The sequence below is a fragment of the Capsicum annuum genome, chromosome 7 (genome assembly GCF_002878395.1).
Source record: "Capsicum annuum cultivar UCD-10X-F1 chromosome 7, UCD10Xv1.1, whole genome shotgun sequence".
NCBI lineage: Eukaryota > Viridiplantae > Streptophyta > Magnoliopsida > Solanales > Solanaceae > Capsicum > Capsicum annuum.
In genome coordinates, this window is record NC_061117.1 from 199,435,714 (window position 1) to 199,463,689 (window position 27,976).

The 27,976-nt window shown below is 31.8% G+C and overlaps 1 protein-coding gene across 2 annotated transcripts; it reads left to right on the forward strand.

The window, feature by feature from the left end:
• Positions 1–1,789: 1,789 nt before the first annotated feature.
• LOC107878307 (protein DOWNY MILDEW RESISTANCE 6) lies at positions 1,790–27,976 on the forward strand. Of its 2 annotated transcripts, XM_047415353.1 has the most exons (6): positions 1,790–1,927; positions 2,062–2,200; positions 3,608–3,691; positions 11,439–11,686; positions 26,462–26,786; positions 27,490–27,975. In XM_047415353.1, exons 4-6 carry the CDS (start codon positions 11,469–11,471, stop codon positions 27,760–27,762), a joined length of 816 nt encoding a protein of 271 aa, XP_047271309.1. In that variant the 5' UTR covers positions 1,790–1,927; positions 2,062–2,200; positions 3,608–3,691; positions 11,439–11,468; the 3' UTR covers positions 27,763–27,975. The 2 variants fall into 2 exon arrangements, with proteins under 2 accessions (XP_047271309.1, XP_016580729.1); XM_016725243.2 differs by lacking the exons at positions 1,790–1,927; positions 2,062–2,200; positions 3,608–3,691 and adding an exon at positions 10,058–10,343 and having other exon boundaries at positions 27,490–27,976.

Below are 27,976 nucleotides of genomic sequence, written 5' to 3' on the forward strand. Positions count from 1 at the left end.
AACCGGCTTAGCTCGACACACTGTTGTCTAATTCTAGCAAAAATCCACCTGAGAAGAGTGAAACAGGGTTGGGTTTGCGTGAATCTGGTTTGGTTACTCATCGAGGTACGATTCTCAATTCGATTTAGCAAAAAAATAGTGCAAAAAGGGTGTATCACAGTTTTTCCATCATTGTCAAATCTATTCGGGTTGTACTTCTTGACTCCAGTTGGTTTGTTCACTTCTGAGGTTTGAATTGAGGTTTTCGGTGCGGACTCCATCTCGTTTAATTGAATAATACTTGATTTAAAGCGGCATTAAGGTCCACTTCTCATCTCATTCTCGATTAATTCTAATTTTTTATACTTTGTGTGTGGATTTCATATTTGTTGACTTTGATATGTCTTGGATGACTATGAGTGATTGTTGATATCGATTGATCGAATGTGTGAATTGAATAATTAAAAGATGTGGGCTCATTTGAGATAGGGATCAAAAATTGATAAAAGTGAATATCACTGTGCTTTGATTCACTATTAGTGATTTATTTCTAATAATTGTTAATTTTCTCAAACTTGATAGTATCATGCTAGGCCGAAATGGATAGAAAAATAGTAGGTTGGGTAGGAAATTTTAGGGATTATGGTTTGATGAATATTTGAATGTGTGTGTGAATGGTTCTTTTTATTTTATCGCACAAAGATTCAGATTGTATTCATTTAGTCGGAGAATGCCCCGAGGCCATTTGTATTTATTCATCGGGAATGTCCCGAAGTATTTTGTACCTGGAGGACGTTCGTGATGAAGGCCTAAGGCATCGGGTAGAGCATAGTCTAGGATTAGTTTAGAATAGGATTTACATTTTTGCATTTTTCTATTTTTTGGGGATTATATAATGCGGACTGGATATTATTTTGATTTTTAATTTTGTTTTCTTGTTTTGTGTGTTTTGTGTGGTTTATTCACCTCATAGTGTCTACTTTCCAATATACTCCACGAAGCGATCGAGGTCAAACCACGGGATCGAGGGGCGCCTAACACCTTTCCTTCGGTCAACAGAATTCCTTAGTCGAAATCTCTATTCGCGGATCCGTTTTTAAAAGAGTCAAAATCGTTTTGAAGAAGGATTTTTCAAAGGTGACTTGGCACACCAGATTTATGCCAAGTGGTGAATCTGATATTTGATTAAAAGTTCTTTTTCGAAACAAATTATTTTATTTTGTCACTTTAATAATAAAAATCCTTTTCGAACTTAAAATATAATTTTTTTTGGTAAAATAAAGGGTGTGACAGAAGTCATCAGAATTAATGATAACTAAATACCTTTTTCATTAGTTTAAAAATTCTAAATCAACTAAATTTGATTTTAAGATGATTTGAAAAATCTAGAAATAAATATAAAAGCTTAGAATAAGAAAAATTTAAGAATTACCAAAAATTTAAAAGTTTAAAGTATAATACGAATGTAATCAATGATTTTGCAAAGATTTCACTTTAAAAATAAGGAATGATTTTAAATATATATATATATATGTAATATTAAAAGTGTGAAGATCCTTGGAAAAGTGATTTGAACTTTTTGTCCTTTGTTAAAATTTTATGCAATAGACGAAATTGTCTTTTCACTTATATTATAATATTTTAAATTGAATAAATTATAATTATATATAAGCCCTAATAATATATGAAATTTTAGATCCGAAATATATGGAAAGAATATTTCATAATCCTGAAAATATTTCAAAAATTAATTGTACGATTTTGTTTCCTCCTAAAACCGTGGTATAGTTTTGGATGCTGTCGTAATAAATTAAGGAAAGTAAAAATAGAAGAAGTTCAGTTCATGTGAAATATTACCTCTGATTTAGAGGGCTCTCTTTCACGTGTTATTAAATCATAACATGAGTAAAAAATTGTGGCGTCTTGAGATGAAAGTAATCTGTTAAAGGTGCGCGTTGCAGTGCTTTGTATGTATATCTTTTCTTTTTCTCTTAAATTATATATTAGATCATCGTGATTTTGTAACTTGTAACTTCTAATTTATTTTAATGGTTTGCCTATTCCATATGTACTCATGCTCAGTGAGCATTAAGCTCACAAAGAGATCTTCAAGGAATCTTGCTGCTCAGTGTATTAAAATCTTAGGGAGTGATATCATTTATATCAATCACTTTAAGTTTGTGAGCAATAGGAAGCTCGACTCAAATTCAACACAGTTGAGGTTAGTATGCTAATTGAGTTCTATTTATCTAATTAGTTTACTAATTGTAATATTGTTGTAGATCTTCTTCAATTCTGGTGTTGTTTGTTTAATTGTAACCAAAAGAAAAGTGGAGATAAAAGTAAGTCAAGTCAATATTGTTTTGTTTTTGGATTTACGACCGATGATTCAAATGTTAACATTGTTGTTTTCCCGTTCTTATGCCTCCCTCTGCTCCATGACCTTATTCAATACCTTATCAGATATATACATGTTATTTTTAAATACATGATAGTTAATTCAAACATTAACTTTAGTTTTATGTTCTGCTCTTGATCGTCTAGATCATTAAAACCTTAATAATTAATAATATATTAGTTATTTAGATCTCACACCTATATTCTGCTTAAGGATGGAGAGATTAATCTCTCCGGTCACTTCTTTTTGTGGTGTAAGAGTGGGAGACTTTTACTTTGAAGACTCCATGGTTAAGGAAAAAAAAACAAGCTAGAAAGTATATTGAAAGAGAAAAGAATTGAGTCCTTTGAACCCCATAGTTAAATCATAGTTTCATATACCTTTTGATCCATTAAGTTTTTGTTCAGGCAACAAACGACATTGTGAACTGTTAATGTTGTTGGGCCTTTATTAGTGATAGTATTCCCAGATGATGTTAAATTAGTTGATAGGTTGAAGATTTTTCTGTATATCAAATCAAGACATCCCATAATTAGATATTTCTCTTTGACATCTTGGTTCGATATTGCGATTCATTGTCAATCGTGTAAAAGACATGGCCCCCCATAAGTCGATAAGGAAGATGAAATGAGTCACACGGCTATGTCTTAGTCTGATCGACAAGAAACATCTAAATATATTTCCTATAAATTTCATATCCCCATTTTGTGTATGCTGGATGCGTGATATCATAGCCTCCTCAATTAGGACTCTTTGGGTGTGCTACTTCTAATTAGTTTTGTGTTCAGTGAAAGTTATGAAGATAAACAAAAAGAGGTATAGGGCAGATGACAGTTTCATCAATCTTTTCTTGGATGCTTTTTCGGCTCCACACACATATTAGATGATTCAGTTCATTATACTTATTCATCTAAGGAGCTTCTACATTGTGTGATTATCTCTCCTTCACCTGGTTTCTTTTTTTTTCCTAACCCCCACTCAACAATAAATGATCAACTTAAAATAGTATATATGAGGGTTCAACTTTTGATATGGATGAGCTGAAACCATTGTGGAAAATTTTGAGAAGATCAGCCCCTTAACAGTTCAGGATTCCCTTATATATGTGTGTAATAGATTTTCATCATCAAGATGAAAGTACTTGCCACTCATCCCTTCTTTCGGCATCTTTACACTCTTTATAGGTAACATGTTCCAATCCTAATCCTATCTACTTCTGTATGTAATCAGGCACTATTATGTGCGGAAGGTTGGGATGAAGCACTCCATGAGATAAGGAAACAATCATATGAGACAATCTTCTCCCCCAAAAAGGTAACATCACTGGTAAAAGTAGTTGAAAGTTTACCAGTTTTGAGTTTGGCTATTAATGTCCTTCGTAGATCATCAAGTATGTTTGATTTTTGTTTCATTGTTGTTTGAGATTTTTTATGTCAACTGATTTACTTATGAAAAAATTAAATTATTTATATTACCATGTGATTTCTAGCAAAGAATTTTGTTGTGTGCATACAATTTGCTTTCAGATGTTTCTCGATGGAGGAAAGACCAGATGAATGTTGCTATTGGCGCCCGTAAATAAAACATAACTATGCATCCTTTGAGCTAAATAGTTTTTATGTAAAGGTGAAGGTAGGATTGTCTTGGAGAGATAATATATTTTCCTTCTTTGATATCTCTAACGATGGCGAACCTTTATCCACATCTTACCACTCAAAATTTTTAAGATTTGTTGATTATTTGTGGTATTAATGTTGTTGATTATGATTGCTATTTATATTTTTAACAAAATTACTACTTATATTTTTCTGGTAGTTTGATTGACGGGAGTAAGTGATAAAGTAAAATTCACCACATGCTAAAGCTCGTACTATGTGCAGTGTTTGGGAAAGAATCAGACTATAAGAATCTATATCAAGACTTCCCAAATTAATGTCTTGATAAAAATATGTAATCTTCCTATAAGGTATTGTTCTGCTGAAATGATAATCTTATGTTATTGACAAGGACGAGTGTAAGACTATTCCAAAGATCAATTATACTACTAACGGGGACAAAATCGTAATGCAACTTAGTCTAAGTAGTGAAGGGGTGAAATAATATATATTTCATTAGCTTACTCATAAATTATCTCATGCCAACTAAATTTCTCAATTATATTATTTTGATTTGATTAGTTAGGAATAATCACCTAAAAGTATTCATGTCTAGCTAGCCTATAAATACTTTTGAATGAATATAACGGAAAGTGAAGAAACGTTTACAGTAGGATAAGTTTTCCTACATCATTATAAATAGAAGTGTGACCTTACATGAATAGAAAGTCCAAGGCTACTCCATCAAACAACTAAAATGGTGGATGTAGACACTTTTTCCCCTGAACTTCTAAGGATATGAATGCCAATGAGTAATGTGAATAGAAGTAAATATGCAATTGCAATACATGCTCCCAAATAACTGTGAAAAAATATACTTAACTAAAGTAGTAGTTGAAAAGAAAATCAGTAATACATTGAATTTTCTTAAAAATATGTAGCACATTGAACAAAAAATTGTAATGAATGTCACTTTTGCCTACTTTAATAATTATATTATTTTAATTAAATAAAATCACTAAAATATGCACAATGTAAAGAAATCCTAAATAACTAATGGAAGAAAAATTACACCAGTGACACAACTTTATATAATATTTTGGGCTTGATGGTTTTAACTTCACATAAAATTTAAAACGATACTAAAACACATTTAAATTTGTAGTTTTAATTTAAAAATCTGCAGAATGTCTCAAATATGGTTAAAATAAACAAGCATAACCTTAATAACATTTTGATGGTATTCGTAATATATGAATTCATTATGAGAAAATTTATGTATTTTTTATGCGATATAGAAGGTGAAATAAATTATACATAAATAACTTGAGAAATATTTTAACTGTAAGTCAATCATTGTATTAATTTATACATCAATAACTTATTTTCCATCCACCTATCAAACATTGTATAAGCTATACATAATTTAAATACATGAATAACTCCACTTTATTCAATAATCAAACAGCCCTTAATATGTTTAAGATGTATAATAATCATTAAAAATGCTCTCAATTTTTATTAAAATATAAAATGCTAATTATAAAAATAACACTATTTTAAAAAAAAAGTGATTTTAGAATTAAAAATTATTATAATGACTAAATAATATTTACAATGTTAAAATTTCAATTGTCGTCAATTCGGACCATCTTAACTTATAAAAAAGACTAAATAGTATATATTTGAATGAGAAATATATTTTGGGCTACATCTAATTTTAGTCCTTAATTGTTAGTGTGACACTTATTTATCCTTCCTCTTTAATTAACGACACTTTTTATCTTCAAAACTTTACATTATATTTTTAAAAATTTTGTACTTAGTTAATAATTTATTTTTATATACACTTAAATTTAATTAACATTCGATACACGTGCAACGCACATACCTTAGACTAGTATATATATGTGTGTGTGCGCGCGCTCGCGTGCTTACACTAAAATATATATTTATATTTACATTATTATGTTAAAATATGGAGGATCTTTGAAAAGCGATTTGAACTTTTGTATTTCCTTAGAAATCATCACAATAAACAAAATCATTCAATTTTAAATAATGATATGTTCCACGTGTGAGGCACGTGTAGTTAAACTAGTATTAACAATTATTAGAGTTATTTATAAAAAATATTTAAAACATAAAACTCCAACCATTCTTTCAATTTCAAATTACTTATTTCCCTCTCTCTAACTATTTTTCTCCTCCATTCTTATTAAAAACTTATTATTTTTTAACTTTTTCTTTGTATTTTATTTGTAGATGTCGTCTCTACTCGTAAATTATAAATATTCTATTATCCTCTATTTTAATATCAATTTTTTTCAAAAGAAAAAAAATTATGTATATGTCCGAATAAAAGAAGAATTAATGATTAATAAATGATTAATCTGTAGGATCAATTACTATAATCGGCCATCTATTGAATAACATAGAAGACCGATGTATAAAATCAGTCGGATCGATAATTGATATATATATATATATATATGTGTGTGTGTGAGAGAGAGAGAGAGAGAGTGTAATCTACCGGAGAAAAAAAGAATCGATGATTAATCTGTAGGATCAATTACTTTAATCGGTCAGCTATTGAATAACATAGAAGACCGATGTATAATATCAGTCCGATCGATAATTGATCTGTTCATATATCGGTCGGATACATAATCAATATGTTTATATATCAATCAGATCGATAATCAATATGTGTATGTTTGTTGGATCGATAATCAATCTGTCCATATATCAATTGGGATCGATAATCAATCAGTCTATGTTAATCAGGTTTTTTATTAATTTGTAATTTTTAAAAGACTATGATCGGAGGTTGTTAAAATTCTTGACAATTTTTGATTTGTGAATTAACTTGCAAACTTTAAAATTAGTAATTAAATTTTAAATTACAAATAAATTAAAATATTTAAAAGTAAGACATTTTAATAAAACAAAAATTTGTGTTCTATTTAATTAAACGGAGAAAGGCCTAAAATGCCCTTCAACTATCTAAAATGGTGTAAAAATATCCTCCGCCTACCTATTAGACCTAAAAGCCCCTTCAACTATTTAAAATAGTGCAAAAATGTCCTCTCTGTCTACCTACAGGGCCTAGTTTGCCGTTTTATTTAACAGATTAAGTTATTGAAGGGTATTTTAGGCACAATAGGTAGATGGAGGGCAGATTTGCACCATTTTAGATAGTTGAAGGGCATTTTAGGCCCTTTTTCGTATATACTATATAAAATTTTTATAAAAATTTAATAAAAATAAACAAAAAAAATTTAATTTAAAAAGCGACGGACAACGTCGCTTTACAAAAAATAATTTTTCTTTAGTTTTTAAAAAAGGACGTTGTCCGTCGCTTTTTGTAAAAATAAAGAAAAATTAAAAATAATTACAAATTGAGATGGACAACATCGGTTTTCTAGAATTAATATTTCTAAAAATAAAAATTATAGCGACGTTGTCCGTCTCTTTAATAAAAATAAATAAAAATAAAAATTAAATTTAAAAAGCGACGGATAATGTCGCTTTACAAAAAATTAATTTTTATTTAGTTTTAACAAAGCGACGTTGTCCATCGTTTTTTGTAAAAAATAAATAAAAATTAAAAATAATTAAAAATTGCAACAGACAATGTCGCTTTTCTAGAATTAATATTTTAAAAAATAAAAATTATAGAGACTTTGTCCGTCGCTTTTAATAAAAATAAACAAAAATAAAAATTAAATTTAAAAATAGACGGACTACGTCGCTTTTCAAAAACTAATTATTATTATTTGTAAATAAATTACAACGCTATCCGTAAACTAATTATTTGTAAACTAATTATGGATGAAAGAGTATTTATAATTTTATTTTTTTTAATAAATGCGACGGATAGCGTCCTAATTTTAATAGGGTATTTCTAGAAAAGCGATGCTGTCCATCGCAATTTGTAATTATTTTTAATTTTTATTTATTTTTACAAAAAACGACGAACAACGTCACTTTTTTTAAAACTAAATAAAAATTATTTTTTTGTAAAGTGACGTTGTCCGTCGTTTTTTAAATTTAATTTTTATTTTTATTTATTTTTATAAAATTTTTATATGGTATATACGAAAAAAGGCCTAAAATATCCTCCAACTATCTAAAATGGTGCAAAAATGCCCTCCATCTGCCTATTGCGCCTAAAATGCCCTTCAATAACTTAATCTGTTCAATAAAAGGGCAAACTAGGCCCTATAGGTAGACGGAGAGGATATTTTTGTACTATTTTAGATAGTTGAAAGGCATTTTAGGCTCAGTAGGTAGATGGAGGATATTTTTGCACCATTTTAAATAGTTGAAGAGCATTTCAGGTCCTTTTCCATATAAATTGTAGACTTGGATAGATCATTTAACAGAGTGTACCTCACGGTTTTGATAATTTTGTATTTTTGGATTTTTTTTTTTTGATTCACTTTTTAATTTAATTATTTTTAAAATGATGGACAAAAATACACCAGTTAAAAATAGGGAAAGTTCGAGCATTATTTTCTGAAGTTCGAAAAAATCATAGAAATTTCAAATATCCGGTCCAGTTGTAAAAATTATTCAAGAATTTGAGCAGAACTTCAAATTTCAAGAATTTTTAAAGCTTGTAAAATAGGATTGAAAAAAAATATTTTGCTACTTATTACCACCCAAGGGTGTACGGTAAATGAAGTGGATTTAGAAACATCAAGTTTTATGTGTAAATTTTAATTATTGTAAAAAGAAAAATATTTTAGGTGATATTTTTTTTTAATTAATCGTGATGTTCGAATCAGCTTGCGTATATCTTGACTAGTATAATATAAATGTGTCTCATACGCCTCTCTGACGTGCATGACACACACTGTGTCATATAAGCAAAAAGTGTTCAAATAGTTTAAATATGGGATAGTAGGGATCTAATAGGTATAAAGGTCAATTAAAATCTGAAAACAATTTTAAGAATCAGTCGATGACTTAGACTGTTAGTTAAAATTTATTAGCCATTAGCAAATAACTTAATTAGTGGATAGCTGTCGGTATACTACTTTGTTTCCTAGTTCATGTAGTTTTGTACATATGCTAGGGTGAATGAATTGAGAAAAAAGCCAGCCGAATTTTCCAAATTCTGTGTTCATTTCATTTGTTTTTCAATAAATTTAGGAAAATGTTCATTTTAGATCGCTATTTAGATTTTATTGCTATTTTCAAAAATTGTGCGAGTGTAGAATCTTTTAAGTTTCAAATTAATATGCATATCATGTATATTTGTGTCCAAATATATAACAAGTTTGTTACAAAATAATTACGTCAAGCGAAGATAGAGAAAATAAGTTTCACACTGATTAACTTTCTTCGAACCTCCATCCCTCATCCTTCATAGTTTTTGCCTAGATCATATACTCCCTTCGTTCATTTTATTTGGCATTATTAGACTTGGCACGATATTTAAGAAAAAAAGTGACTTTTGAAATTTGTGGACTAGAATAATTCTTAGCTATTTATGGGGTTGTAAGTTATTTTATTACGGGTAACATGAGAATTTTAAGTTAAATTATTTCTATTTATGATAAAATGACATTCTTTTGGGATAGATTAAAAAGAAAAATGTGCCATGTAAAATGAAAGGAGAAAATTATATACAATTTTTTTTTTCTCAAATCACCAAATTCCAAATAGTAAGTGAGAGGTAATTAATTTTTGTGGGAAAAACATTTTCCTTGTATGGAACACACCCTTTAAATAAGAATTTAAGTTTTATGTAATATTAATATACAAAATATTCTATACTATCCGGTAAATATATATTATTATTGCTTGCCTAATTTTTAATATAAAAATTTAAAAAAAAAAAAAAGATAACCTACAATAATAGCAGATCAATTTTATTTGATAGTATAAAATATTTTCTACCAACACAAAAATTAAATTCTAAATAATAACAAAAGAGCTGGCATCAATACTTCCGTTAACTAGGTCCCAAAATTTGGCATAATGTGCATGGATACCATAATAAAATTTGGCCAAATGTGCATGGATATCCACAACGCGTGGCAAAGAAAAATTAAGTTCCTCAAAAATTTTAAAAAAAAAGGCCATAAAAACCCATCTCTTGCAACAGCAACAATGATAATAATATTACTATGGGAATTGATTACCAAAAAGGTGTAAAATACCTAGTTGACAATTCAAATGACATGAAAATACTGCCTTCCGAATTTGTTTTGCCAATTCCAGAAGCTGAAAGGCCATTGTTGGCGATCCATGGTTTTATTCCTGCTATAGATTTGAGTGGCCTCGATGGACCTATTGAGCAAAGAGTGTCAACTATACATGCCATTAGCTCTGCCTGTGCTCAATGGGGATTCTTTAGGGTAACTTAGCTTTCCCAGCTCCTTTTCTTTTTCACAAACAACAGAAATTTCGAATTTCGATAAGTTTTGATATTTTACATAATTACTGAAAAATTCTAATTTTGGGTTCGTCGAGACACATAATTAGTTTCCGATACATCCAATAGAGATATATTTTTTCCTTTGTAAAAATACATAATTAGCTTTAGATATATTTTTTTTCGATTCTAATATGTCGAGATACATAACACGTTCAACGAAAATACATTTTTTGCTTTGTAAAGATACATAATTAGCTTCCGATACGTTTTTTCAATTTTAAGTCTGTCAAGATATATCTAGCTCCCAATACATCCCATGAAAACATACAATTAGTTGAGATTTTTGTCATTACCTTGTAAAAGTGAAGATTTGTGTAAATATGATAAGTGGAGATTTGTGTAAATATGATAAGTTAAGGTAAAAGTGAAGATTTGTGTAAATATGATAAGTGGAGATTTGTGTAAATATAATAAGTTAAGGTGTATGTTTATTTTATTTTTCCTTTTTTCTATTGAATTTTAAATCAAAGTAATTAATCTAAGGTACACAAATGGATGTTGAGCCCAATTCAATCCTATACCAAAATAAAAATTAGTTTACAGGGGAGGATCTCCCAAAATCATATAAGGAGATCAAACAATCATCCACAACCAATGTGGGAGAATTAACCCGTTGTACACTCAAAATTGAACATCTAGAGCGTGAATAATATAAGATGGAGACTCACATAGGATAATCAATAAATTGGATGAATCTGACTCTGATAACAGAATAAAAAAATAAATCTTGGGTTTAAACAGCTAAATGCAATGATATATAGTGCGAAATTCTTTATACAGTATATATAAGTTAAATCCTTCTCTTTTTATTGCCTTATATTATACGTACAATCGCTATGACTTTGCTTACAACTTCTTACAGTCATATATTAGTTATTGTACATGAAAGTAAATGTGCTAAATTGATAAGCCACGTGTGTTTTATTTTAGTAGTTAATTTTTGTAGTTTCTGTCTTTTCTTTGAATTATCTACCTTGAATTGTCACGTATATATGATTAAAATAAAATTCTTTAGGTGACTAATCATTGTATAAACATCTCTATCATGGATGAAATGCTTAAAGTAATAGAAGAATTTTTCAATCTGCCATTGGATGAGAAAATGAGATATGCTTCAGAAAATGTGATGGATCCAGTAAGATATGGAACAAGCTTGAACACTAGCAGAAAACATGCCCTCCATTGGAGGGACTTTCTGAGGCACTATGGTGGTCTAGTTCCACATACCTATCACCTTTGGCCAGATAATCCTCCTAGCTACAGGTAATTATATATCATCCTGCTTAATATTTTCCTAGCTAGCTATTAAATTTGGATTTTATGTTATATGTATGTATTCATGGTATAAAGATTTTTATTCTATTAGTTAAGTTAATTTACAATAACTATGGTAACCTAAAGAATTAGGCAGTTGTAGAGAATGGTTAACCAGCATAGTACAAATGCACAAGTTGAGAGCTTAAGCAGTATTCACTGTAGATTCCAATTTACAGTCTACGATTTACAGCTACAACTGTAGTTCCTAATTATAGTTATTAGCCGTTAAGAAGATTTGTTAGGTAGCTAGTAACTAATTCACAAGTTAGTTATCTCCAACTATATATATAGATAACTTGTCTAGTGTAGTCATTAATGAGAAATAAAGTAATATCATATCTGTTTTTTCTCCTCTGTTTCTCTGTATCTCTATTTTCTCCTCTGTTTCTCTGAATCTCTATTTCTCTGATTCTCATCTTCTTCTCTATACTTCTTCATCTGAATTGTAATCTATTTCTTGCTTTCTGATTTTCATTCAATTCACATAAAACTGCATGGTATCAGAGCTAGGTTTCAGCTGGTGTTACTAGTTGAACATTTCGATCAAATCTCGCTAAAGATTGATAACAACCAGTTCTAGTGGTTCACTGGAATCTTTACAATCAAGAATGACAAATAATGCAGCTGGTTCAGGTCTTCATGGGGTGAGCGCAGAGCCACAATAAAGAACTGGTAGCACTCAGAATCTTGGAATTGATTATAATCATCCCCTTTTTCTTTATTCTAAAGATGTAAGTGGTGCTCAAGTCATCTCTTTCCAACTTACTCATGCAGAAAACTATTCTCTGTGGTATAAATCTATGAAAATAGCACTGTTAGGAAGAAATAAACTAGGTTTAGTTGATGGAACGTGCACTAAAGAGAAGTTTACAGGACTAGAGGGCAATTGGGAAAGAGTTAATGCAGTTGTATTATCATGGATCATGAATTCTGTAGAGAAAGGCCTGCTCAGTGGCATTATGTATGCTTCTTGCGCCCAACATATTTGGAGAGATCTTGCTTAAAGATACAATAAGATAGATGGATCAAGAACCTTCAATTTACATAAAGAAATTGCCACCCTAACTCAAGGAACCAGTTCTATGTTTGTTTCCTTCTCAAAATTAGAAAGAATTTGAGGCAGTGGTGCTTGCTCCATCATGTGAATGTGATAAATCTAGGGAGTATATGATAAACTTGCAAAAGCTAAAACTATTTCAGTTTCTTATGGGTTCGAATGATTCCTATATGCAAGCAAAATCCACTACTAAAAAAAGGAAAAAACCGACCACAAGTGGTCGATTTTTCCCAATTTCCGACCGCAAAATCGATCAAAATGCATGATCGGTAAAGTAGTGGTAGTTTTTTAAAAACCGATCACTTGTGGTCAGTTTTTTTAAAAAAAATATATAATTCATTATTATTTAATTAAAATTGGAAAAAATAATTTAAAAAAAAAAAATTAAAACAAAACGATCACAAGTGTTCAGTTTTCTATTAAATTAATTAATATATTAGAAAACCGACCACTTATGGTCGGTTTTCTGCAATTTTGTTTTAAAAAATCGACCACTTGTGGTCGATTTTCCTGAAATTTTTTTTTAAAAGATAAAAATCAACAAATGGTCCAACATGCAATACTACAACAACAACAACAACAAACCAAATGTAATACTTTCAAAATTGTACAACACATACAAAATGTCCAACAAAAGTGAAAGTGTAACAATAGTTTCGAAAGTGTACAAACTGCAACAAAATGTCTAAATTCAAAGTACAACACATACAAAAGTCAAAAAACTAAAACTCATCTTCATCGAATTCGTCCTCGTCATCTTTTATATCCTCATCTGTGTTGATATCATCCAGGGGGCATAGAACTTTTGTAGCCCGAACGGCATCACCAGGACAAGGAGGAATAATCCCTGCAGTCTGAATGAAAGAGATGAACTGCTCCTGCAACATCTTGATTTGTGATGATTTTTCCTCTTCCTTCTTCTGCGTCCTTTCTCTCTGTTCAGTAAGCTCTTCAGTGAGTTTAAAAACCGTATTTTCTAGTCTTTCAGTGGTTTATCTATCAACTGAAAAGTTAGAGTATGTAGGGCCGGACGAACACCTAATATTCTCGCCAAATTTTTTTGTGGTATCCGTAGTAATGGCCTCTAACTGCAGGACCCACAGCTTTATCCCATAACTCCTCCTCTACATGTTGGGGTAGTTCCTCCTCTACATGTTGGGGTAGTGGGTCACCTTGACTTTCAGGAGGCTGAGTACTACGATATTCACTAACGAGCTGCGTATATTTGTCCAATATTCAAAGTAAAGTTAAATTAAAAGTAAAAAAATATTAAAGTACTTATACTTGAATAATATCAACTTTGAGAAAAAGATTCATAAATTCAAAATTTGATTCTTACATGGGCAGCTTTTGCACGAGGTTCAACCCAGACATCTTCATTAGTCAGGTTCTTTTTCTTTTTCAGACGAGTCTCCTCGAATAGCTCACCCTGTGGTATGCTCCTACCCTTTTCTTTTTCCTGCATATGAAAAAATTATCAATGTTTAAATAATTAAAAATGTAAATAGAAACAAACAATTAAAACTGTAAAAGTTACATACCATTTTTTCCTCCACAACAATTATACTTTTGGCACTCGCAGTATGTAGGGAGCCACCCCTGGATGATGCCCGAGCTTTCTTTCCTTTGTCCCTCAGCAATTGATATTCTTCGCTATCCCAATAGCGAATATACTATTGCCATAAGGGTTCATTAATCCAGTCTGGTCGTACCAAATTGGGTCGAGTATAATCCAACAGACCGTTAAATCTAGATCTACATCTTCCGAAAAAATTCCTCTTTATAAGACATGCATTCGCATTATCCCACTAGTAAAATTTCTACAATAAAAATAAAAATATAATATTCAATCTTTTGTTCTAACAAAGTGTTAAGTAGTTGATAAATTAAATCCTTACATTAAATTCTTGAAACATTCTTTCCCTGTAAATTTTTGGAACCTTTTGCCAACTGGTTAAGTAGCCGTTGAAGTTTCGACAAATGCATTTTCTCACAATTTGTCCAACTCTAGCATCCGTCCTAAACCTACAACACAAGATCAAACAGTAATTTCATAGAGCATAATAATATAGTAATGAAAAAATGAATAATGTTATTATATTTAAAAATCTTACCCTGTCGCATATGGAGTAAGATAACGCCTCCTAAAATCATCTTTGTCGCCTGGCTGTGGAGTAAGTGATGGTGGATGTACTGGCGTGGGCAGATCTGAAGCACCAGATGGAGTGCCTCTAAGCTAAATATCCGACAACCCAATAGATCCTGCAGAACCACTGTGTAAAACAGTGTGACTGCTACAGGAGGGTACTGACGATGGTAGTTCTCTGGATAGACCAACGGTTGTCCGATAGTACTGCGATGGCGGCGGCATAGTGATAGGAACAAAATGAGTCGGCGTAGACCCATGAAGTGGCCCCACATATGTAGGAGTAGGAACCGACTGCTGAGACGACCAAGAATATGAGGGTCTTGCTTTCACGTCAGCAAACCGACCCTTAGATATATGAATTCTTGTCGGTCGTCTATACGGCGCAGGTTGTTTTTTCTTTTTTATTTTGGTAAGAATAACTTTTTCATTACCTTTGTCACCTCTGCCTTACATCTAAGTTATGTGAAGTTAACAAGTAGTTAGTTCCTACAAAATGAATATATAAGAAAACATTACAAGTAACTAATTTTATTTACAAATTCACATTTCAAATCGCTTCAACAATACGAGATAGAAAAGAATATTTTTATTACTATATAAATCATGGAAAAACGAAAACAACAATCTTAAAAAGTATATTACATATCAATCTTAAACAAAAAACATAAATGTAAATATATAGTACAAAGCATAAAGACATGATCAATACATAATAAATACAACCTACACAAACTAATCCTCCTCTTCTGAAGACTCTCCACTAAACCATTCACCCTCTTTAGAAGTTTCTTCATATCCTACCTACTCGGTCTCTTCTTCCGCAATATTAACTTCTTCAAATATATTTTCCAGGTGATTCAAAGTATCCACTAAGTCAACGTCCACTAGCTGGTGATCAATCTGCATTTTATTTTGATACGCAGTCTTCACCACATTCTCAACTTTCACCCGTCCTATAGGCTTTGTTTTGATTACAGCCCACTAATCAGACTTATCACTGCGCAACGGATAAGGATCATAATACACATGTTTAGCATTTTGCACTAGAACAAATGGATCGTAAACAGGATACGACCTATTGTGCTTCACTTAAATGATGTTATGCTCCTTATGTACTCTTGTGCCTCTTGTACTTGGATCAAACCACTTATATCGAAAGAGGATAATTTTTTTATTGAAAAAACATCATACTCCAGTTCTAAGATCTCGTGTATGATGCCAAAGTAATCAACATCATTATCACCCTTAACCCAAATACCACTATTGTTTGTTTTCCTTGTTCTGGAGTGTAGTTTGGTGAAAAATTTGAACCCATTTACCGTGTAATGGGACATTGCATGAGCTTCAACTGGACCCAAAGAAATATCTCTTAAGAGTTGATCATATGTGGCTGCATTTGGTGACTGGTGTACCTAAAAATATTACATATATATATATATATATATATATATATATATATATATATTATATGTTAGTTGAGAAATGTGTAAATGTTTAAAATTTGTAGAATTATTAATATACTTATGAACCTCATATGTAAAGCATGTTGCAAGGGATGCATACACTTGATTTTCGTTGACTAAAGATCCAACATGTGAAACACAATTAGCTTCTTTAAGGAAATGTGTAAATAAATAAGATATGTTAAAATTTTAATCTCCTTACTTCAGAAAGGACTCAACTTTTAGGCAATTCAGCAAGACATACAAAGTTGTTAATTTGCGTTCCGTGGGAGTGAGCTAGCGATGTATGATCTTTTTAGACTTACAACCAGATTGATTGAAAATTGATATCGGTTGTAAATGAGGCTCATTCACATCGTCCTGATGACGATTCGGTCGGTTTCTTAACAAACAACTTCATCATGAAAGTAGTATGAACAAAATTGAGATGTTTCTCTTGCAAGATATGCCTCAACTATAGAGTCTTCCACCCTATGTTTGTTTTTGGGACCCCTTTTCAAATTTTCAATTGCCCTGCACAATCTTAAGATTAGATGTTTACTATATTTAAAAAAGATATGTATAAATTTAAATATGTTGCAATTGCTTACCATTCGAATAGATACATCCACCTAGTTTGAACTGAACCGCCTAGCCAAGCTTCGTGCACAAGGTGAATGGGAAGATGTTTCATCACTTCGAAGAACGCTGACAGAAAAATATTCTCCAGTTTATTGGTGATAACAACAATATTACTTTTTATTCGCGCCTGATTTTCTTCTTTTAATGTGGTGGCACATAAGTCTTTAAAGAACAAACTGATCTCTGGTATTGGTTTTCATTTGTTTTCAAGTAAACCAATAAAACCAATTGGAAGTAATTGTTCCATGAAAACATGAAAATCATGGCTTTTCATTCCATGCAAGATTCCTTGTCCCATATCAATCCTCTTTCTCAAATTTGAGGTATATCCATCGGACATTTTCAAACTTTGGACCCACTCACATATTTGACACTTTTGGTCCAAATTGAATGTAAAACTAGCCTTGGACTTAAGAACATTGTCATTGGGCCCCTCCTGTAAGTGTAATTCTCTGCATTTGTAATATTCTGGTAAGTCAAGTCTGGCCTTAGGATTATCCTTTGTTTTGCCGGTGACATCCATAACTGTGTTGAACAAGTTGTCAAAATAGTTCTTCTCAGTATACATGATATCAACATTATTTCTAAGTAAATTATCTGGCCAATATTCTAACTCCCAAAATATACTTTGCTTAGTTCAGTTATGCAAAATGCCATATCCATCAAGCCTATACAATGGTTCCTTGTTGGTTTAGGCAAATCCTAAACTCTCCCAGATGTCATGACCAGACAGCCTTGGAGGTGGACCACCATATTCCCTTTTATTCCTTCTAAATGCATTCTTAAGTCTCCTAAATTCATGATCAGGTGGCAAGAAACAACGATGACAATCAAACCATGAATTTTTCCTGCCATGTCTCAATCTGAAAAATTTTATTTTTTCTATGCAGTATGGACAAGCCAGCTTTCTAGCTGTCATCTACCCAGACAACATTTCATAAGTAGGAAAATCATTAACAGTCCACATTAGATATGCACGCAGATTGAAATTCTATTTAAGAGACATGTCCCAAGTTTCAAACCCCTCATGCAATAAAATTTGAAGTTCATCAATTAAAGGTTTCAAGTAGACATCTATTCCGCTTTTTGGATTACGCAGGCCAGGAACAACACAATTAAGAAATATATTGGGACTAGTCATCAATATTTCAGGAGAAAGATTATAAAGGGTGATAAATACAGGCCAATATGAATATGGCGCAATACCAACTGAAAAAAGAGAGATGCCATCCACAGATACTCCCAAATGAATATTCTATGGCTCAACTGCAAAATCTGGATAAGTTGCATCAAATACTTCCAAGCCTCTCCATCAGATGGATGACACATAACACCATTGGGCCTTCTATTTTCACTGTGACATCTCATATGAGGAGCTGGGCTGTTTGAAGCGTACAACCTCTTCAACCTTGTTATTAGAGGTAAATAATGATCGACTTAATAACAATTTGATTTCCACTAGAACCATGCTTATATCGAGGGTGCTGACAAAACTTACAGGACTCTAGGTTAACATCTTCCTTAAAGTATAACATGCAGCCATTTTCATAACAATTAATTTTAATCGAGGAGAGACCTAAGTTTGACACCACTCTTTTTGCCTTATAGAAAGAATCAGGAACATCCAAGCCGGGGTCAACTAACTCTTTAATAAGGTGTATCATTGAGTCCATTTCTCCTTCAATAATATTTCAGTTAGATTTAATGCTTAATAATCTTACAACAACAGACAAACGAGAGTGCGAACACCCATCAAACAAAGAATGACTAGCAACATGCAATTGTTCATAGAATTTGCCCGTTTCGCTATTAGGAACATCTTCAACAATTTCCCTCAAGTCACCCCCGTGTTGCATCCCAAAAGCATCGTGCACCATTTCTGTCATCCTAGTATCTTGATATTCATCATGCCCTGCAGACCTGTTACTTTCTCCAACAACAAAGTTATTTTGCGCAACATCACCATAAATACCACGCAATCCTAAAAAGTCCTCGTGAAACTCTTTTCTATAAAGATGTTCCTTTACATCTTCTTCATTTAGAAGATTTATACCATCACATCTAACACAAGGACAAGGAACTGTCCAAAAATGTGTCCAAACATCAAGTGTATTAACATGTTCAACAAATCATTTGACACCTTCAACAAATTCCTCCCTAATACCCATTCTATTATCATTGTTCCGTTAATATATTCAGCTATAATCAGGTTCCATCTGCGCAATCAATCAGATTCAACTAATTAGAACAAGTTATAAAAATTCAGTTATCACCAAACATAATAACATTCAAAACAAAAAAACACCTTTAAAGTCCTACACTTAACCATTTTCAAGGGACTAAGTATCAAAACCAAACCACATTCAAAACAAAAAATCTCCTTTAAAGTCCCACACTTAACCATTTTCAAGTAACTAAGTCACCAACCAAACCACATTCAAAACAAAAAATCCCCTTTAAAGTCCCTACACTTAACCATTTTCAAGTGACTAAGTATCAAAACCAAACCACATTCAAAACACAAAATCTCCTTTAAAGTTCCTACACTTAACCATTTCCATGTGACTAAGTATCAAAACAAAATCACATTCAAAACAAAAAATCCTCTTTAAAGTTCCTACACTTAAACCATTTTCAAGTAACTAAGTCACCAACCAAACCACATTTAAAACAAAAAATCCCCTTTAAAGTCCCTACACTTAACCATTTTCAAGTGACTAAGTATCAAAACAATATCACATTCAAAACAAAAAATCTCCTTTAAAGTCCCTACACTTAACCATTTTCAAGTGACTAAGTATCAAAACAACATCACATTCAAAACAAAAAATCTCCTTTAAAGTCCCGACACTTAACCATTTTCAAGTAACTAAGTCACCAACCAAACCACATTCAAAACAAAAAATCCCCTTTAAATCTCTACACTTAACCATTTTCAAGTAACTAAGTCACCATTTTATATCAAAAACAACCTCTCTACTTCTTCGGAGGTAGCGGTATGGACTGTGTACATCTTACCTTCCCCAGACCCCACGCTGTGGGAATACACTGGGTTTGTTGTTGTTGTTGTAAGTCACCAACCAAACCACATTCTAAACACAAAATCCCCTTTAAAGTCCCTACACTTAACCATTTTCAAGTGACAAAGTCACCAATCAAACCACATTCAAAACAAAAAATCCCCTTTAAAGTTCCTGCACTTAAACGTTTTCAAGTAACTAAGTCACCAACCAAACCACATTCAAAACAAAAAATCCCCTTTAAAGTCCCTACAATTAACCATTTTCAAGTAACTTAGTCAACAACCAAACCACATTCAAAACAAGCAACAACAAGACCTACAAGATGTCAACAACAATGCTAGTGAATTGAACAAGGCCACACACGACTTCACTAGACTTCAATATGAACAATAACAAGAAGATAACAACAATGCTAGTGAATCAAACAAGGCCAGATACAACTTCACTAGACTTCAATATGAACAATAACAAGAAGATAACAACAATAGTAAATTGAAGATAGCCCCACACAGCTTCACTATGTCAACATACCTTTGATATTTTCCTTAATTTCTTGATATTTCAAAATGGCAGCTTCAATCTGCTTATAGATTCTCTCACGGGAAGCTGCAACATCGAGAATGGTGAGCTTATCAAATTAAAAGATAGACTATTGCAACTTTCTGTGAGCTCAAACTATTAATCAAGTACTATAGCATTAAGTTCATGGAATATGTACTGCCACCCTATAACAACGAAATGGTCATTTCTGATCCCTTTATGATTTTCTAACTTCCATTATATTCTACAAGAGTTGTTTAGTTTATGTTATCTGACTATTTTGTTCATTAAGGCTCAAATCCTCAAGTAACTACTTAGTAGCTCTTAAACGTCTTGTCTCAAAATTGTACAACTCAAATGTTGATGTCACCCCGTTTACATGGTAAGGCGCTCAAGCTGTACTATTATCTTCAAGTAATGCAAGAACTAAGACAAATGGAAGAGCTAACACTGTTGAAAATGGAAAATTTGACTTGAAGAATACGACGGAGAGGTTTAACGTAATTTATTTATTTTATTTGAAATATTTTTTAGTGTAATTTTTTCACAAAATTTAAGAATGATTTTTATTATTATTATACTGGTTATCGACTACGTGTGATCAGTGTAATTTTAAAAAATTATATATATATTAGATTATATATATAATTATTTTTTATGAAAATAATATATATATTTGATTGCCTATATATAATTAGGTGTTACTAAAAATTATTTACTTTTTTATCCTTTTACTTCAAAAACTGTCAACAAGTGGTCGATTTTTTTTTAGATTATTTTTTTATTTGAATTAAAAAACCGACCACAAGAGGTTGGTTTTTAATTTTTTTTTTAATTTTTAAAATTTAAAACCGACCACTAGTGGTCGGTTTTTATAAATATTTTTTAATTATGTTTTTTTAAAAAAACCGACAACAAGTAGTCGTTTTTTTTTTTAAAATACAATTAAAAAATATTTATAAAAATATATTTATTTTTTTAATTTTTATTTGTAAAATAAATAATAATTAATATTAAAATTATTGAAATAATTATTTTAATTTTAAATATAAAAGCGACAATATGTTGTCGCTGTTTTAAAAAAAAATTTAAAAAAAAAAATTAAAAAACCGACCGCAGTTTGTGATCTATTTTTTGTGGTCGGTTTTTATGATTTTTTAGTAGTGATCACAGATCTTGTTGATGAACCCTCTTCTTTTGTGAATCAAGCACTCCATGATCATGTCTTATGAAAGCCGAAATTTGTGGTGGCTTCAATAGGAATCTTGGGTCCTAATCCTTTGTCAGGGCAACAAAATTTTGAGATAGCTGCATACTCTAGAAATGGTAGATCTTAAAAATTCAAGAAGAATGGTCATTTATTTTGTGACTACTGCAAACTCAAGAACCATACTAGAGAGACTTGCTACAAGTTAATGGGCTATCCACAAGATTCCAGGTTCAAGAAAAAAGGACCTAAAACTGCATACAATGCAGCCTCTGCACATTCTATATCCCAAGATCATGGAGGTCATAGCGATACTTCTCAGTCCACTAATCTAGATATTGGCCACTTCTCAATACAAGGGTCATCATCTGGACAATGAATTCAACTGGAAAACTGCAGTCTCACAAAGTAACAGTATCAATAGTTGCTTCAGATTTTGAGCAAAGTTTCAGATCTAGTGCATTCAGCCAATGTTGTAGGTAATGTGACAAGTACGGATACATGTTTAACTTCCACCAATAATACAAGTATCAATATTGTATGTATAATTGATACAGGTGCTACCAATCACATGGTAGCAGACCAAAATTTTTTAGACAAAACTACTATCCACGGACCTACTAATCCAAAAGAAAGTACATCTACCAAATAGTGAATTTCATTGGTTAAATCTATTGATTCAAGTACTTTACATAACAACAATGGCATCACTGGAGTATTTCACTTACCTCAGTTCAAGTTCAACTTATTGTCAGTATCTAAACTCACTAGGGAACTACAATGTTCTGCTACTTTTTTCCTTACTTTTGTGTATTTCAGGATCTCCACATGGAAGGGAGAAGATGATTGGTAAAGAAGATTTTGGACTCTATCCACTGTCCAACAAACCAAGTTCAAGAGATGTTAGTATTGCAGCTAGTTGTTTTGTTCATTTGCTTAAGATATAATCCAAAATAGACATAGCCTTTTGGCACAAAAGATTTGCTTATGTATTTAGTTTAGTATTAAAGAAATTATTGTCATCAGACTCAACTAGTATTACTGAAATAGTTGACAAATACACTATTTGTTCCTGTGCTAAGCAAGCCAGGATACCTTTTCCTACTAGCACTTTAAAAAGTTCTATTTGTTTTGATATATTGTACGTGGATTTATAGGGACCTTATAAAACCCTACTCATGATGGTCATAAATACTTCCTTACCGTGGTTGATAATTTGTCAAGATACACTTGGATATTTCTATTAAAACTCTAGTCAGATGTATGTATTATTATCTAACAATTCTTAGTCCATATTAAAACACAATTTGATAAGACTGTAAAATGCACAAGGACAGACAATGATACAAAATTCTTGAATAATGTTTTCTCAACCCTGGTTAAATCTTTAGGTATTATACATCAGATCAAATGTGCCTATACTCCTCAGCAAAATGACATTGCTTAAAGGAAACATAGACACATTTTGAGCCCACAAGAGCTATTAGATTTCAAGCACACATTCCACTTAAATTTTGAGGTTTGTGTGTTCAGGCTGCTGTACATATTATTAACAGACTTCCAAGTTCTGTAATTAATAACAACATTCCATACACACTGTTATTTCATAAACCTCTTTCCTTATCACATCTTAGAGTATTAGGATGTTTGTGTTTGGTCAAGGTATTACAAGAAACTGATAAACTTAAGAGTAGGTCAAGGATAATTATTCATATGGGCTATGCTTTTACTCAAAAAGGTTACTTGCTATATGATCTAGCATCTCATACTTTATTTCTACATAGATATGTGTAATTCAAAGAAGATATATTCCCGTTCAAGTCATAAGATCATCACCAAACACCAATATTCAAGTTCACTAAATGATGAAGAAATAACTCATAAACAACATACAAGTGGAGTACATCATGCTCAGGAACCAGACTCATCTGTTGTGGCTCCACATGTACCTACACAAGTTATAATGCAGGATACACATGTACCAGCAGTTCAACCAGAAGAGAACAAAAGATCCTCAAAAGATAAAAGACCTCCACTATGGATGAAGGACTTGTATCTCTAAAAGCTCAGCAAACACCCAACTCTTTGGACAAATATCTCTCCTATTACAAGGTATACTATTCCTATCAAGCATACTTGTCTAAAGTACCCGTTAATACAAAACCTAGAAGTTATAAGGAAGCTATAATTGATCCTAAATGGATTGAGGCAATAAAGTTTGAAACTGACGTATTATAGACTAATCACAATTGAGATGTGGCTACTCTTCTGAAAGGAAAGTTTCTTATAGGATGCAAATGGATCTATAAGAACAAGTATAAGAGTTAAGGTGAAATTGAGAGGTATAAGGAAAGATTAGTGGCTGAAGGATATAGACAAAAGGAAGGAATTGACTATCAGGAAACATTTAGTTCAGCTGTGATGATGAAAACTATAAGAACTATCTTTGTTGCTACTCAAAGGAAATGGTGAATCCATCAAATGGATGTATTCAATGCTTTTATACAAGGTGACTTAACTAATAAGATTTATATTGAGCTTCCTCAGGGATTTAAGAGTCAAGGAAGAATAAGGTATGTAGATTCACTAAATTCCTGCATGGACTAAAGCAGCTCTAAGACAATGGAATGCAAAGCAGTCTTAGGCATTAAAAAAGTTTGAATTTAAGCAGAGTGAGCATGATCATTCGCTATTCATCAAAAAGACTACAACAGGTATTGTGATTGTGCTCATTTATGTGGATGATATGCTAATTACTGGAAGTAATCTACATTTGATTGAAGAAACAAAGGATCAGCTAAAACAAACTTTTAACATAAAAGATTTGAGAGAACTAAGATACTTCTTAGGGATTGAATTTGCTAGATCCAAGAAAGGTATTCTAATGCATCAAAGGAAATATACACTAGAATTAATCTTAGAAATAGGCTTAAGTGCAACCAATCTAGCTGGAACACCAATTGACACCAACACTAAATTGACTACCAAGCAATATGATGATGAGGCTTACAAGTTAGTGGGTCACAGATGACAGAGAATGATCCCTTAACAGATCAAGGAGCTTACCAAAGAATTGTAGGCAAGCCACCATATCTAACTATGACAAGACCTAACATCTTATTTGGGGTTCAAACATTGAGTCAGTTCTTACAACATCCTAATAAGTCTCATATAACAACAACATTAAGAATTGTAAGGTATGTGAAAAATCATTCAGGTCAAGATGTTCTACTCTCTAGTTGTCCAGAGAATATTGCCATTGCATATTGTGGTGCTGATTGGGCTTCCTGTCCTCAAACAAGAAGATCAGTAACAGGATATTTTGTATACTATGGAGGTTCATTAGTTTCATAGAAATCAAAAAAATAGTCAACTATCTCCAGAAGCTTAGCTGAGGCTGAATATAAAAGCATGGCAACCACTGTCACAGAAATCATATGGCTACAAGAGTTGATGAAAGAACTCAACATTGAAGTCTCACTACCTATCAACATATTTGCAAACACTACGGTTGCTATACAACTTCCAGCCAATCCTGTTTATCATGAGAGAACCAAACACATTGAGATTGATTGCCACTTTATAAGAGAAAAAATCACTCCAGGTCTTGTGTCTACAAAACACATTCCAACACAAGATCAACCAGCTGATCTACTCACCAAAGGACTCGCTAAAATGCCACTACAACATCTCAGTTCCAAGCTAGTTCCAAGCTAGGTGTTCTTAACATCTTCTTACTTCCTAGCTTGAAGGGGAGTGTAGAGAATGGTTAAGCAACATAGTACAAATGCACAAGTTGAGAGCTTAAGCAGTATTCACTGTAGATTCCAATAAACTGTTATTGTTGTAGCTGTATTTCCTAATTACAATTACAAGCCATTAAAAAGATTAGTTAGGTAGTTAGTAACTAATTCACAAGTTAGTTAGTTATCTCCAACTAGATATATAGATAAGTTGTCTAGTATAATCATGAATGAGGAATGAAGTAATCTCATATCTGTTTCTTCTCCTCTGTTTCTTTGATTCTCATCTTCTTCTCTATACTTCTTCATTTGAATTGTAATCTGTTTCTTGCTTTATGTTCTTCATTCAATTCACATAAAACTACAACAGTAACCTACTATAATCAGTTATATTGAACTAATGAAGGTGCATGTTAAAAATATTCATATCAATATACATAACTTAAACTCTTTACGTTTATTCAATTCCTTGTATTCCTTGGCACCACAAGTTGAAAATTACTTTCATCTGGCTATATATAATTGATGGGATTTCCTTCCTCTTACATGCACCATCTTGGAGAGTAAAAGAAAGTTCCCTGATTACAATTTTTGTAATCTTTATACATTTTTCACTATTAAAACTGTAACGAGTTCTTTTGGTGTAGTTACTATGTATACTTTATTTTAAAATATCCCATTTTAAGGAAAAATGAGATGATTTGTCCTTTATTTTCAAAAACATGAATACTCCCAATTCTTTTGGGAGCGAAGAGATAGTAGTAGGGTTTTTTTAACCTTTTTTTCATTCCCTTGCCAACTCGAAGTCACAACCCTATGATTGGAGTTAGAAAATGCACACTAACTGAACACCCCCTCTTATTGTAGTAGGTTCGTCTTAATTTTTCCTAATCAATTTGTACATGTATATATGTAAAGGCACGTTGCAAAGGAGTACTTAAAGGAAGTTTGGCAACTTGCGGTAAAAATCTTTGGTGCAATATCAGAAGGATTAGGCCTTGATCCAAATTACATAGAGAGGTCACTTGGAGATGAAGGGACTCAAATAATAGCTGCAAATTACTATCCACCATGTCCTGAGCCAAACAAAACATTGGGACTTGCTGCTCATTCTGACCATGGTGGTCTAACAATTTTGATGGACAATGGCATTCATGGCTTGCAAATTAAACACAATCAAACATGGTTTCTTGTTCCCCATGACCCTGGCACTTTCATTGTCAACCTAGGTGATTATTTGGAGGTTAGTATCATTATATTTGCTTTCGATTTAACTTGTATATTTTGACTGTATGGTAATCAGAATGACAATAGAAGGATTTGGATAACTAATGTGCCGGTTAAGATAAAAGATATACACTGAATGACCTTGGATTGAGTGATGATCTTGACTCTTGAGCATTTGACCTTTCCAAATTCAAAGTCAAAAATCAAAACTAGTTAAACTAAAATTTTTGTCCATATGACAACCGGGATCAAAAGTTCAAAATGACTCCCGATGAAAAGATTACTTGGATAGTTATGTACTGAGTCAAGACAGGTAAACAATGGACTACATAAACACAACCGTTCACTCTTACTAAATATTTAATTTTTTGCTTGTTTTTTTAATAATTCATTTAGTTAAAAAGTTGTTTTGATAATGTTTTTATAGGGTCAACTTGAACTGTATATTTAGTCTAAATCAACCCAACTATTTGATTGATCCATTCAAAATGGGATGTGTTTATAAATGTACAAGTTATTAACATGCTCAAATGTGAGTAGGTTGCGCTAGTTATTTTTTCATGGCCTGATTTTGCCACCCAATTTTATATGAGTTGTGTATTTTAAATTGTTACAACAGGTTCTACTTTATTATTAGGATATTAATATTATTATAAGCACCTTCTTTTTACAGACTTTTTGCTTCCAAATTTCAATTACTAACATAACATTTTTCTCAGATATTGAGTAATGGGAGGTACAAGAGTGTAGAGCATAGATCAGTGGTCAATGAGGAGAAGACAAGGATCTCTATAGCAGTGGGTCATGGCCCAGAAATGGATGCAATAGTTGAGCCAGCAAGCCCACTTATCCAAGAAAAGAGTGAAAGCAAATATAGGCCCATTTTATACAAGGATTATATTAGAGGCCAACAAAGTACTGTTAAGAGAGGGAAAACTGCATTGCATGAGATAATGACTTCCGCGGACAACAATAAAGAGGATCAAATTTGAGAAGTTGAATTTGTTGATTCTCAGATACGATTGTATCAAATAAACAATATAAAATTATAATGACCAGTCATTAATGTGTGGTATTTAAAACGTCTTCCTGGTTATATATTGTGAATCTTTTCGATAAACCTCTAGATCTTGCATATGATTTTGTTTCTAAGAATCTTTGTAATGAAATATTTTTGGAGAGATGATATAGCCCTTAATCGCATTA

Bases quoted from the DNA above. Each gene is read 5' to 3' on its own strand.
- LOC107878307 (XM_016725243.2), top strand. From the start codon at position 10,113: ATGGGAATTGATTACCAAAAAGGTGTAAAATACCTAGTTGACAATTCA. The intron at 10,344-11,438 runs GTAACTTAGCTT...AAAATTCTTTAG, and splicing joins CTCAATGGGGATTCTTTAGG to GTGACTAATCATTGTATAAA. The intron at 11,687-26,461 runs GTAATTATATAT...ATATATGTAAAG, and splicing joins GATAATCCTCCTAGCTACAG to GCACGTTGCAAAGGAGTACT.